This window comes from Berghia stephanieae, chromosome 6 (assembly GCF_034508935.2).
Source record: "Berghia stephanieae isolate SIO BIC M18660-M18661 chromosome 6, UCSD_Bste_1.3, whole genome shotgun sequence".
NCBI lineage: Eukaryota > Metazoa > Mollusca > Gastropoda > Nudibranchia > Aeolidiidae > Berghia > Berghia stephanieae.
Window position 1 is genome coordinate 9589504 of NC_088365.1, and position 13744 is coordinate 9603247.

The 13744-nt window shown below is 34.6% G+C and overlaps 1 protein-coding gene across 2 annotated transcripts in view; it reads left to right on the forward strand.

Annotated features, from left to right (window-relative positions):
* Positions 1-13744, forward strand: part of LOC144974446 (nuclear protein MDM1-like) — a 32375-nt gene that overhangs the window by 8007 nt on the left and 10624 nt on the right. For both annotated transcript variants that reach the window (XM_078917323.1, XM_078917324.1), the window contains exons 4-12: positions 529-665; positions 2011-2355; positions 3237-3365; positions 4564-4737; positions 5244-5268; positions 7412-7508; positions 8609-8723; positions 11237-11487; positions 12388-12564. In XM_078917323.1, coding sequence (XP_078773449.1) covers positions 529-665; positions 2011-2355; positions 3237-3365; positions 4564-4737; positions 5244-5268; positions 7412-7508; positions 8609-8723; positions 11237-11487; positions 12388-12564 — 1450 coding nt within the window. The remainder of the gene's footprint in view (positions 1-528; positions 666-2010; positions 2356-3236; positions 3366-4563; positions 4738-5243; positions 5269-7411; positions 7509-8608; positions 8724-11236; positions 11488-12387; positions 12565-13744) is intronic.

The window sequence follows — 13744 nt, forward strand, 5'->3', positions numbered from 1 at the left end:
ACAGTAATGTCACGGGTTCAAACCCCCATCACCGTCGCGAAATGTTTATTCTCTATTGTCTTCTGGCACTTTCCTACTCACTTCATCTCATGTTGTTATCAACATAAGTGCCTGCTCCACTCACTTTTCTGAAAATTAAGAATTAGAATCTTAAGTTTTATTCAACAGGTAATATGATAAAGAGAGAGAATTTTGACATGTTAAGTTGGCTCAGATATTTATCAAAACAATAAATAACAGCAAATGAACAAGAGAGAGAGAGAGGGAGAGTATACTATATAACTTAGCATATTTTATATACACTAAAACCATTGGGTAAGAATTGAGAAGGAATTTAGAAGTATAAAGGTAATTCGGTTACTAGAATTACATCTTACATGAAATAAAAAGGAAACAAGATAAACAAATTGTAAGACCTTACTGTTAATTGACAGGTTTTCGCCTTATTTATTTTTTATTGAATTATTATTATTATTATTATTATTATTATTATTATTATCATTATCATTTTGTGATTACTCCTTCTAGGACAACAAGACAAGTTTTCTGAAAATGTGCGCTACAATCTCAAAAATCCAAAGAACCAAGGAAAGATTTACAAGAACAAGGAGAATATGGATGAGGAGGCCCCACCCAATAAACAACTCAGAATGCAAAAGAGGATTGTAAGTCAAAGATTTTGATTTTTTATTTAATTTGATGTTTAAAAAAAAATTTAAGTCGAAGTTGTCATATGTTAGCTTTTACATTTGAAAAGTTCTAAAGTAATTAGACTCAGAAATGTATGAATGGACAGAATGCATCAGTTTTCATATTAACAAAGTTTTTTTTTTCATCTGATGCAGTGCCCAAAAAATAATAACTGTCACAATGATGGGATTTAAATACATGTATCACGGAAAGATGCCTTTTGTTTTATCCTATATCAAGGAAAGGGTTTCCTGATAGCTCCATTGGTAGAGCACTCGCTTCACACAAGCAAATTTATTTATTTTTACTCTACACTTCTGTCCGCATAGCAGTGATTGACTAATGATGGCAATTATTGTCCGGTGATTATACTGTGATATACAAGCATCTTATCAGAAGGGTAGCAAGCTTTGATGTTATTTAATGCTTCAAAAAAATTGAATAAACTTCAGCTTCATGTAATACCTCCTTTTACTCATTTTACCAATATAATGAATTTGTTAATGTTGTTATTTTTTTTTTGGTAATTTTGTCATTTTTTTACTATATATATTTTTTTTTTCGTTTTGTTTTGTTTGTTAAATATATGCCTTTACACTGTGTTTCAAGACCTATGGAATTTGATTTTATCCATTCTTTTATATTGTCATGGACATCAATAATTGGGTGGTTCTTTCATTTTTTATGTTTAAGAGACAAATATTTTTCCCCTCACCACTTGGACGGTGGTTTGTTGTAGAGTTATTCTTGTGAGATCTGAATCATACCCAGCTACCCATTCATTTGAGGACCTCAAAACATTTTTCTGAAGCATGTTGGAATTGAGTCTAGTGTGGTTCGCTCTCTTACCTTTGCAATGTTCTATGAAATCAAATACTAGGCCTCTTGTAAACTAGTGCCTATATGATCTTGATGATATGCTCTTGTCTGATTCGACAAAAACATTTTTTTAAAATTGAGCTTGATATAGCGCAATATCCACTAAATGTGCTCAAAGCACTTTACAAGGGGTCCCTGGTCAACAGTAACATTTAACTTGTAGGACGGAACATAATGCCTGTTAGGCGATATTACAATTTTTCGGACAAAGGTAGCGCTGTTAACGGCCAGGTACTCATTTTACACCTGAGTACGGTGAGAGGAAGTGAGTAAAGAGCCTTTTCCAAGGACTATATGCGACAAGCGCGAGGCTCGAACCCAGGACCTTCCGATCCAAAAGCGAGTGTCATACCACTAGACCACATAGCATTGTTAATGTTAGTTTCTGTAATCGTGATAAAGAAAATAACATTAATTTAATTATTGTCTATTTCCCCATAGAAGCCGTTGTTGAAAGAACGGCACCCACCAGTTTTCCAGTCTCCACCAAGAAAGTCAGTTAACGATGATGTCACATCCACCATGACCCCACAGTCACCACCCCCTGCACCCAGAGTGGAAACTTCCCTCGACCTTGATGAGGTGAAGGCCACTCTTAAAGACAAAGACCTGAAAGACGTCCTTGGGGAGTCCCACGGGAAGCAAAAGCCAGTAGAGGATGTCAAAGCTCCCAGAAAGGATAAAACTGTTTCGAAGAAAGAAGAGAAAGTGGGCATGTCTGTCATGAATGAATCTGTCCAAACCAACATGAAGAAAGGCATTGCTCAGGCTTCTCCAGAAGCTCCTGTAAGTCGATCGGCTAAAATTCAGATACTGTAAAAATTTGATTGAAACCTGAGCTCATTTTGTTCTAAGAACAGGGGAGTGGTTGGGGGGAGGGGGGGGGGGGGGTGGCATGGCTTAGCTTTTGGGTCTTTACTCCATCCATATCCGAAAGGTACTAAGTTCAACCGCTCGCCACGCTGTGTGGCATTGAGCAGGTCACCTTGCCCTAGCTCTCTTTGCGTCTCTGCACTGCATCTATTGTTTTGGATATTCCAGTTTTCCCTTCGAGTAGACCCAAAGGACAAATTATCCCTTGGGGATGAATAACTCTTCGAGTTCTATCATGGAAAATGAACAATTTGTTCGATTTTCATGAGGTGAACTGAGAAGATAAGGATTTTTATCATTTTATCATTCCTATATAGGGAAATTTCCACTGAATGTGCTTAAAGCACTTTACAAGGCGTAGAAAGCCAATAGCAACACTTAACATGTAAGACGATACATAGCATCAGTATGGCGCTATTCAAAATTTTATTTCGACAGAGACACCACTGTCAGAATGAAGAAATTTATTTATTTCATTTTTTATGTTTAAGAGACAAATCTTTTTCCCCTCACTGAATGTGATTATTTTTAATTTAAAATTTATACGTTGGGCCTTAAACGAACTTTTACCATCAGGTTCTTCTGAACATAATACAGTTTTGAGTGAGATAACTTTGTCGTATAAGACGGAGATAAATCTAAACTGGCAAAGTGACGACAAACATTGGGTGTCTCCCATTCCTGAGGTTAAAACAAAAAAAAACAAAAAATATTTTGAGATCACTGGTCACCAATGGTGCTTTGAGAAGAATCTGCTTGATTTTTTTAAATTTTTTTTTAATGTATTTTTACAGGCAGATTATGCGCTGAAATACAAAGCAGGAGTGGCGCCTTCCAGGACAATCAAGAAGTTTTCAGAATACCAGAAACAATTCCAGTGGAAACATGGAAAAAAAGCATCTCCACTCTTAGCAGCTGAACAGGTAAAGGGTCTTAAATTATAATTTTGTAAATAAGATTTCTACAAAATATGACTATTTTGCATTTAAATGATCAGATGGTGCCATTCTTTTCATTCATTTAAGAGAAACTTGAAACCAAAATATGACTATTTGCATTTCATGATCAGATGGTGTCATTCTTTTCATTAGTTTAAAAGTAACTTGAAAACAATCTTGTGAATAACAGTGTTAAGTCAGGATGTGTGTCCATTATTTATGATATTCACGTGTGTAATGATCATTGTTCCAAGCCCAACTTAGGTTCTTTCATTTTTCAGGGGTCTTTTTATTTTATTTTTTTTTTTTGCCTTTTTTTTTCTTTTTCTTTTTCTTAGATTATTAAATCCCAATTTTCTCTGATATCTGTTGACATTTTGTCTTTGTTTGATGGATCTGCTTTTATTTGACAAAACTCTTTTTAACCAACGTACAGTCACAATATGATTTTAATACCAAAAAATGTTGAAACAGCAAATGCTTTAAAAAGTGCTGTTAATAGAAAAGTCGATGCCTTGGTGTATGTATTCAATACAATGAATACGATTTTTTCTCCTCTCTTTTTACAATTATCGTCAACTCGTCTTTAGTGAAAAATGATACATTTTTTTTATGCACCAACTTGACTTTTGATTTTTATTTGCGACGTTGTGTTCTTATATTATCCATCAAATTTATCTTTTCCGTTGTTATATTAACTATTATATATCTATTTATATCTGTGTATATGTCAAGGTATTTAAAGGTCTTTTGACCTATTTAACCCTTAATGATTATGATATGATATATTCTGTGTGATTTGTTTAAGGCAACGGGTAGGGAATTTTAGAAAAATCGATCACTGTTCCAAGCTCAACTTGAAGCGCTCTTACATTTTATTTTGCTTGAGCAAGATTATTTACTCCCAATCTTCTCTGATGTTATCTAAGTTTAATGGCTTTGCCTATATTCCATGTGATATGTTTAGGCAGTGCAAATACTTTCTGCCAAGTCTAATAGACCTAGCTACCCAATCACTGCCGAATGGACAGGGGTGTCAGAAAAAAACCTTGACCTCACCTAGGATTGATCTCCATCCCTTTATGTGTGAAGTGAGTGCTCTACCATTTGAGCTGTTGAGACTTACTTACTTTAAATCATTGAGCATTCCATCCATATTTTTGCCTTTGCTTACATCAACCAGATTGTGTACACGAGTAATACAGAGCTAGGCCCCTACAAGACAGAAGCCATTCCCAAAGTGTCAGAGTACAGACGTGAATTTCAGCGTTGGAAACCGACGGAGGTTAGCAGCAGTCTCAATCTGAATGCGAATAACAACAACGCCAACGACCAGGATCTAAAGAGGAAAGCTGTGGTAGGTATATCATTTATGTAAATTATTTGCTTCAAAACTGGAAATAGTTTGTAAAAAGGATTGATAATAACATAAATTGGGGGGGGGGGGAGCATTGGAAGTTCTGTCATGACTTTTTTCAGTGCAACTTTTCATTGTATCCCATTTATTTTTGTTTTTGCTCATGTGCAAAGTAAATTTCATTTGAAAGCGGTCAAATTTTGAGTTTTGCAATATTGTTGTTCCCCGATAAGGCTACCGCTATTAATACAAAATACAACAACGAGAGAGAGGGAGAGAGAGAGAGACTTCCTTTTTTTATTCATCTTTTTTCTTTGGAAGAATTTTGTACCCCTCTTTTTGACATGAGGGTATGCTGCAAACATTTTCACCTTTATGATGTAAGTCCTTACCGTTCTTTAACAACAAAGTATTCCTGTTGCATTTAATATTGTTTTTATTGTTGCATACTTTATTTTAAAAAGTATACCGTTTTCTCCTACAATCATGTTTTGATTTTGTTGCAGGTCAAAAGAAGCAAGAGTGCGGGAGGTAAGATTATTGTGTTATAATATTAAATTTGGAATAAAATGGTAATATGTTTTGTTTTCTTGCCGGTGTTTTATAGGGGTTTTTTTTTTCAAATTTTCTTATTTGTATTTTCAATAAAGTTAAATGGAGCACTCAAATGTTATTTGTCTCGTCTGTCAGTGTTCAATGTATGTGTTGTCTGATGCAAGCGTGTGTTCAATGTATGTGTTGTCTGATGCAAGCGTGTGTTCAATGTATGTGTTGTCTGATGCAATGCAAGCAGTGTGTTCAATGTATGTGTTGTCTGATGCAAGCGTGTGTTCAATGTGTGTTGTCTGATGCAAGCGTGTGTTCAATGTATGTGTTGTCTGATGCAAGCGTGTGTTCAATGTATGTGTTGTCTGATGCAAGCGTGTGTTCAATGTATGTGTTGTCTGATGCAAGCGTGTGTTCAATGTATGTGTTGTCTGATGCAAGCTTGTGTTCAATGTATGTGTTGTCTGATGCAAGCGTGTGTTCAATGTATGTGTTGTCTGATGCAAGCGTGTGTTCAATGTATGTGTTGTCTGATGCAAGCGTGTGTTCAATGTATATGTTGTCTGATGCAAGCGTGTGTTCAATGTATGTGTTGTCTGATGCAAGCGTGTGTTCAATGTATGTGTTGTCTGATGCAAGCTTGTGTTCAATGTATGTGTTGTCTGATGCAAGCGTGTGTTCAATGTATGTGTTGTCTGATGCAAGCGTGTGTTCAATGTATGTGTTGTCTGATGCAAGTGTGTGTTCAATGTATGTGTTGTCTGATGCAAGGTGTGTTCATATGTATGTATGCATTGTTCATGATGTTTTCAAGTGTGTGTTCAATGTATGTGTTGTCTGATGCAAGCGTGTGTTCAATGTATGTGTTGTCTGATGCAAGCGTGTGTTCAATGTATGTGTTGTCTGATGCAAGCGTGTGTTCAATGTATGTGTTGTCTGATGCAAGCGTGTGTTCAATGTATGTGTTGTCTGATGCAAGCGTGTGTTCAATGTGTGTGTTGTCTGATGCAAGCGTGTGTTTAATGTATGTGTTGTCTGATTCAAGCGTGTGTTCAATGTGTGTGTTGTCTGATGCAAGCATGTGTTCAATGTATGTGTTGTTTGATGCAAGCGTGTGTTCAATGTATGTGTTGTCTGATGCAAGCATGTGTTCAATGTATGTGTTGTCTGATGCAAGCGTGTGTTCAATGTATGTGTTGTCTGATGCAAGCGTGTGTTCAATGTATGTGTTGTCTGATGCAAGCGTGTGTTCAATGTATGTGCTGTTTGATGCAAGCGTGTGTTCAATGTATATGTTGTTTGATGCAGGCGAGGGTTCACAGCATAAAACGCGTACCCTTGTGAAGAATGGGTATTAAAATTGTCCCAACTATCGGGAGCCTCTGTGATATAATGGTAGCATGTCTGACCGGTAATCAGAAGGTCTGAAGTTTGATCCCCCATCGAAGTCGACTGATTTTTTGGGATGGTATTTTCCTTGTATCTTTCTTTCTTGCTTTGTCTGGCACCTTTCATACACACGTGTTCAGGTCTTTATCTTTTTTTTTTCAAACTTTGATACACTTGCCACCTTTCTGAATTTCACCTTTATCATTCACAATTTGTCCAAATTCATCTTTATTCACATACAAACACACACACACATACACATATATATATATATATATATATATATATATATATCCAACACTTTTTATTCAAATGGTAAGTTAATTTCGAATTTAAATTTGAGGAAAAAATGTCATCAATTTGAGTCAATGGCTATGAGGGTAAATGTTTTTGAGCCGGACTCTTTGAACCAAGTATCTTTTAAATTTCCAAACTAGCTCTAATATCAAAATAAAACAACCTTTTTGGTGTTGATGCTATGCATTCTCCTGGACATTGTAAATGATAATAAGGATGAAAATGAAAATGATTTTTATGGCATCTCTATCTCTAGGCACTTGTTACAACACTACAAACACTAACGTTAAAAATCCCCCCTCCCCCCCAATATGTCAATAAATATAATGAAATAGATATATAAATGACAAATTGATATTGCACAGCGTTTTAATCAGTTCGGTTGCCTTTACAGGAAACAATCACTGTAGTAACTAAGCAAGATTATCTTTCATGATTTCAGCTGATCTCCGCAAAAAGAAAGCAGACGAATCTGATGACAAGGAGGATGTTGCCGCTGAACTTAAAGAGAAATTGAAGAAAAGTCATGGCAAAATGAGGTATTTATCATTGAGGCAAAAATTCATGGCTTTCTCATGCTGTTCATTTCATTTCATTTGCCTCATAGCTTTAGACGTTTCTTTATTTCTTTACTCTTTTTCTTCTTCTTCTTCTTCTTCCTCTTCTTCTTCTTCTTCTTCTTCTTCTTCTTCTTCTTCTTCTTCTTCTTCTTCTTCTTCTTCTTCTTCTCTTCTTCTTCTTCTCTTCTCTTTTCTTCTTCTTCTTTTCTTCTTCTTCTTCTTCTTCTTCTTCTTCTTCTTCTTCTTCTTCTTTCTTCTTCTTCTTCTTCTTCTTCTTCTTCTTCTTCTTCTTCTTCTTCTTCTTCTTCTTCTTCTTCTTCTTCTTCCTCTTCCTCTTCTTCTTCTTCTTCTTCTTCTTCTTCTTCTTCTTCTTCTTCTTCCTCCTCCTGATTAGTCTGTAACCCCGTAACTTCAACATTTTGAAGATTCCACAGACTTTTGCATTGTATGACCCTTTGATATGTCACAAATTGTGTCCAAAAGGATAATGAATGAAATCTCCAAAGCATTGATGTTTGTTTATATTTTTTTTTTAATCGTTCTCAAAACTCACTTGATTTGTAATAATTGGTATCTCAATTTACATTTTGTTTTGACCATTTTATTCACATTGATATAGTTTCACTAATTCCTGTCTTTTATTAAAGCATAAAAATTGTGAACAACTTTTTGAAGAATTCAGTGATTCAGAATAAGTTTTTAAAATGTTCATCAAATTTTTATTTGTTCCTTGCAATGAACTTAATATTCTTAAACAGAATAATGGGTAATGTAAATGTTAAGATGAATCTTAACAACGCCACTAACTACCACATTATCTCATTCATCTGTAGTGTTTCATTCATCCTGTTTTGTTGATAAAGGGGAAACCCGTACGTCCATTTTATCTGTTTTCGTAATTATATTGAAGCTTACATTCAATTTCACATTGTTGTTTATATATTCTTAAACATCACTCTTGTTTTAAAGTTGAATGTACATGAAAAAAGTGGTTTTTGATCTCACCATATCTCCTGCAAATTTTAACTCTGTTTTTTTGGGGGCTTTTTGTTACACAACTGTTTTACTATGTCTTACAGACGCACAGGATCAGAGTATCAGTCCAATTTCAAGGCCCCTTCCTGTTACTATAGCAGTAAAGGAGCTTGGAAGGGAGCCGACCCGCCACAATTTATGCCTGTAGCACAAGAGGTGGTGAGTCGGCACTTTAATCGAATGTCAAATCTGTTGAAATCGGAGTTTTGATAGTTTCCCTTAATCCATGGCGTATAAGGGTTTGTTTTTCTATCTTTCATTTTGTTTTTTGTTTTTTTTTTATTTCTGTGTGTGTGTGTGTGTGTGTGTGTGTGTGTGTGTGTGTGTGTGTGTGTGTGCGTTGTTTGTTTTTGTTAAATTTAGTTGGTGTTTTTTTTTTTTCTGTTTTAATTTTATTTTTTGTTGCTTTTGTCTTTCGCTTTGGGGCTTTTTTTAAAATGTTTTTTTTTTTTTTTGTTTTTTTTTGTAAGATAAGAAAGATAGAAGGTAAAAAGAGTAAAGGTAGACCAAGAAAAACATATTTGAATAGTTTGAACAGCTGGGTGACAAAGAAAGAGAAGAGTAATATTAGTTTTCTGAGGTTATCTGATCGCGAGAGATGAATGGCGTACCATGATCACCGATGTCTGGCACAGACTTGGTACTTGAAGAAGAAGAAGAAGTTGTTGCTCATTTATCCATCGTCATTAGGTCCACTGTGTTATTGAAGTGGGAATATTAAATTTTTGCAATGATATCTTATGTAAATATTCTTTAGTCATAGTTTTATTTCTTTATAAGAGAAACAGTGTGTGCTGTTCTAATAAATGTTTACATGAGGCTGTGACTTAGGTTATTTGTGTGTTATGTCATGTCATGTGTGATGTAGGGAGCGAAAAAGACGAATGGAGTTTTGGACGAAGCGAGCGGAGTCTTCCTCTCTCTCACAAATCATGAACTGATAACAACAACAAGCTAAGACCTCTGATCAAACTTTTCTCTTTTATTATCATTCAAGTTTCATTAAATTATTATCGTTTGTATGTAATCATTTTGTTATTAAGTTATTTCGAGATCCTATACTATATCATAATTAGACAAAAATAATGTTTAGAAAAGCTATTCAAAAAATGACACAGTGACTTGTTTTTCATTATCTTTTCTTATTTGAATATGTGACCAATTGTCTCACAATGGTATTATGTTTGGGTGAACCTGGCACTGTCAATTGGATTCTGAGCTTTACTAATAAAATTTAAATCATAATAAATGCCTTCATTGAGGAGGCTGAGTAAATTTTTTTCAACTTCAGAAAAGTTAGATATACTAATTCCGATCAATTTGGCTTAAACTTCAATATTATCTTCATCTAGTTCATTCCGTAAACAACACCAGATTGACACGTGGGTCGCATTCATTAAAAGACAAATTTATTCCACATTCTGACTTAAGAATCTGAGGATAAATAGCGATATACAAATACGTTTTACCTTAGTCACAGACAGAGTGCATGAATAGAGCAAAGAATTCATGTCGGAAGGCCTGAGTTCGAGCCTCGCACTCGGCGCATAGTTGAGTCCTTGGAAAAGGCTCTTTACTCACATTCTCTCACCGTACTCAGGTGTTAAATGAGTACCTGGCCGTTAACAGCGTTGTCTTTGTCCGAAAAATTGTAATATCGACTAACAGGCGGCATGTCCCGTCCTACATGTTAAATGTTGCTGTTGACCAGGGACCCCTTGTAAAGCGCTTTAAGCACGTTTAGTGGATACTGTGCTATATAAAGCTCAATTTATTTATTATTATTTATTTATCCCTTTTAACTGCATCAACTCCTTTAATTATACCCCTAGCAAGGACCCCTCAATACGTATAGATGTCCTTGACCCCCAGCTATTTGCTTTGTTGTTTCTCTTTTGTTCCTGTCCTAAAATATTAAAAAGAAATAATCGAGACCAGTAGAAATAGAAAAACACTACCTCAGACGTCACAGTCAGATCAAATTTCTCGGGAATACCGTTTAAGTGTAATGCTGACTTGAGAGAGATTGTATTGATTCACAAATTATACATTTTATTACATATTTAAGTTTTAATTCTATCCAGTTTATTTATTTTTAGGCTTTTGCCAATAATTTACTCAATTTGATGACGACATACAGGAAAGAGGAGGAAAGAAAAAATAAAGTGGCAAATGAAACCATTAAATCACGATGGTAGTAGTATTAATAAAAGTGGAAAACATGATAATTGTGATAACTGTAATACAACAATGGTAATAATATGACTTTTGCATATTTTTCTAACTGAAAAAAACAGAAACACATTGCATTTTTGTGAGGATAATAATATAATTTTTGTTTTGGTCCTTTTTTTTCGTACTTTCAAAATAGATTTTTAAAATAAGGTTTACTTTTTGAATGTTTTTTTTTTCTTTTCTTTTTTTAACCTCAGGAATGAGAGACACCCTATGTTTGTAGTCACTTTGCCAATTTAGATTTATCTCCATCTTTTAAATACGACAATAAACAGGTATAGGGATATTACTTTTTGAATATTTATATTGAGATATGTTTGTCCTCACATCACTTACAACCTGCAGTCACAGCCCATTATGTATCACTCTTTTGATTGATTTTAATTGTGTTTAACACTACACTAATGTTTAGCATTCAACGCTTTCCTGTTTTTCAGAAGAAAGATGTGGAGGCAAATGCAAGTAGCAAGGGAGAGACAGACGCTGTTCCATTGTCCAACTGGTTTGCAGAAGTCGTGGAGTTGAGACGTAGAGCAGATGAGTACCGCAAACGAGCCCAGGGCACTCATTTCTCAAGGGAGCATTTGGTTCAGCTGATGGCTCAGCAGAATGAGTGTTGGGATGTTGAATCACAGGCATCATCTATTGTCAAAGCTTTAAATCTGGAAGCTCCCAAGATTAATAAAAAGTACTTAAGAAAATATTGAAATATTTTCTTAACACTTAATATACTTTAACCCTCTCCTTACCACCCATAGGAAAATCGTCACATTCGTTATGGTGCAGCCAACAATTTTCTTAGTCTGATTTCATTTTGTTATAGTTATAGCTATAAAAACTTAACACTGTGTTGTGGAGCTCATTTCTCTGAACAAAATATAGAATATACTCGTTGCTAATCTGTTTGAAAAATCTATTTTTGTGTTGGGTAAAATTCTGGAACTACTGTTATTGAATCTGCCACCAAAGTAAAAAATCTTGGTGTCTGTTTTGACTGCAACCTATCAATGTCAGTTCAAATTAAACACCTTATCAGCACGTACATTGAAATGAGAAGAATAAGTAAAATTAGACACTTGATTCCTTTGAATGTAGCGAAACTTCTAATAAATGCCTTAGTATTATCCAAATTAGATTATTGTAACTCTCTTTTTGCTAACATCTCCAAAGAAAACATTAAAAACTGTCAAGTACTCGTAGTACAAAACAACGCTGCTAGTCTAGTTTTGAAAAAAAAGGCACAAAAATCATTTGCTTCTGATCTCCTAAGAGAGTTACACGGGTTATCTCTTGAGAAACGCATCACCCATAAAATATATTCCACTATTTATAAAACAGTGAATACCCCTGGATCATTTTATGACCTTGTACACCCCTATTTTCAAAGTAAAAATCTAAGATCTAATGGCGATAGAACAATCTAATCTAAACCTTAAACATCCCATCTAGTAATGCTCGAATTTCAATTAATCTTATAGTACTTTTAGTGTTTAACTAGTTTTTAAAAGTTAGATTAATTCTAATTGATTTTTTTTTTTCACAATTGAATATACATTAATGTTGATTGCCTTCTTTTTCGACTCCTCAGATTACAGAAAGAGGCTGCTGATTCTCCTGTCTTGTCTGACATTGAGTTAGAAGACATTGAAGAAGAAGAACTGGAACCAGCAGTGGTTGTGAAGAAAACCGACAAGACTTCATCACGCGATGCTAAGAGAATGGCAAGAATGAAGAAAGATAAGGAGGCTGTGTCTCAACAACAAAGGTAAATGTGCGAAAAATTATAATATCGCCTAACAGGCGTCATGTCCCGTCTTACATGTTAAATGTTGCTGTTGACCAGGGACCCCTTGTAAAGCACTTTGAGCACATTTAGTGGATATTGCGCTATATAAAAGCTCACTTTTTTTTTTTTTAAGTTTGATTCTCAAGCCATTACCAGACCTGCCAACCAGTACGATTAATCGTATTTTAGTACGATTTTTGGACCCCGAATACGCGGATACGATTTTAGTGGATTTAATACGATCTTTTTAGAGATGTGTGATGTGAATGATCATGAGGAGACATTTAATGAATTGATACACACGTTTCATACACCAACTGTTGACCATGTTTCTGAATGAATGATGCATCACATTTAATACTATAGTTATCATTTCAGTTGCTTATATGATGCCGGTTTTCACCAATATTTTTCTCATACATTTTTGCATAGAATTATGCATATAAGCTTGTTTTATACTTTAAATAGTCTCAGACCACATTTAAACTTTTGCCACTTATTAAATAGAAAATTCTAAGTGAAAATTTAATTGAACCAACATCTTTGACTATGAAGCCTTCAATTAAAAACTGTATTGCTAATTAACTTAAACATAAATGGGTTATTTCCCTTTATAATATCTAAATTACTCTATTTTGATTTATAAAATTTATAATGATCTTTTTTTTTTCTTTATTTTGTACGAGTCTTGAATTACAAAGTGGGCAGCTTTAAGAACGGTATTTGGTTCAAAATGAATTTTTTAGAACCATTTTAGAAGTATTTAACTTGTCTCTCATATTACATACTTTGCGAATTTCCCATCATTTGACCAAAGTAATAGTATTAGTATTATATAGAAGTAGTAGGAGTAGTAGTAGTGAATCCTCAAAAAAAAAAAAAAAAAAAGAGAGAGAGAGAGAGAGAGAGAGAGAGAGAGAGAGAGAGAGAGAGAGAGAGAGAGAGAAAGAGAGAGAGAGAGATGGACCATTAGATGACATATATGGAAAATATCTTGCTACTGTTGCAAATTGTCAATCTATTGAATTGAAGACCACTCTCCCAGATATTTTATCTCAAAACTTTCTCATCTGATGTACTGGGCTAGCAGATATCACCATCACAACTCCATCAGCATCTCTTACCATCAACATCATGACATCATGACTTCTATAACTGC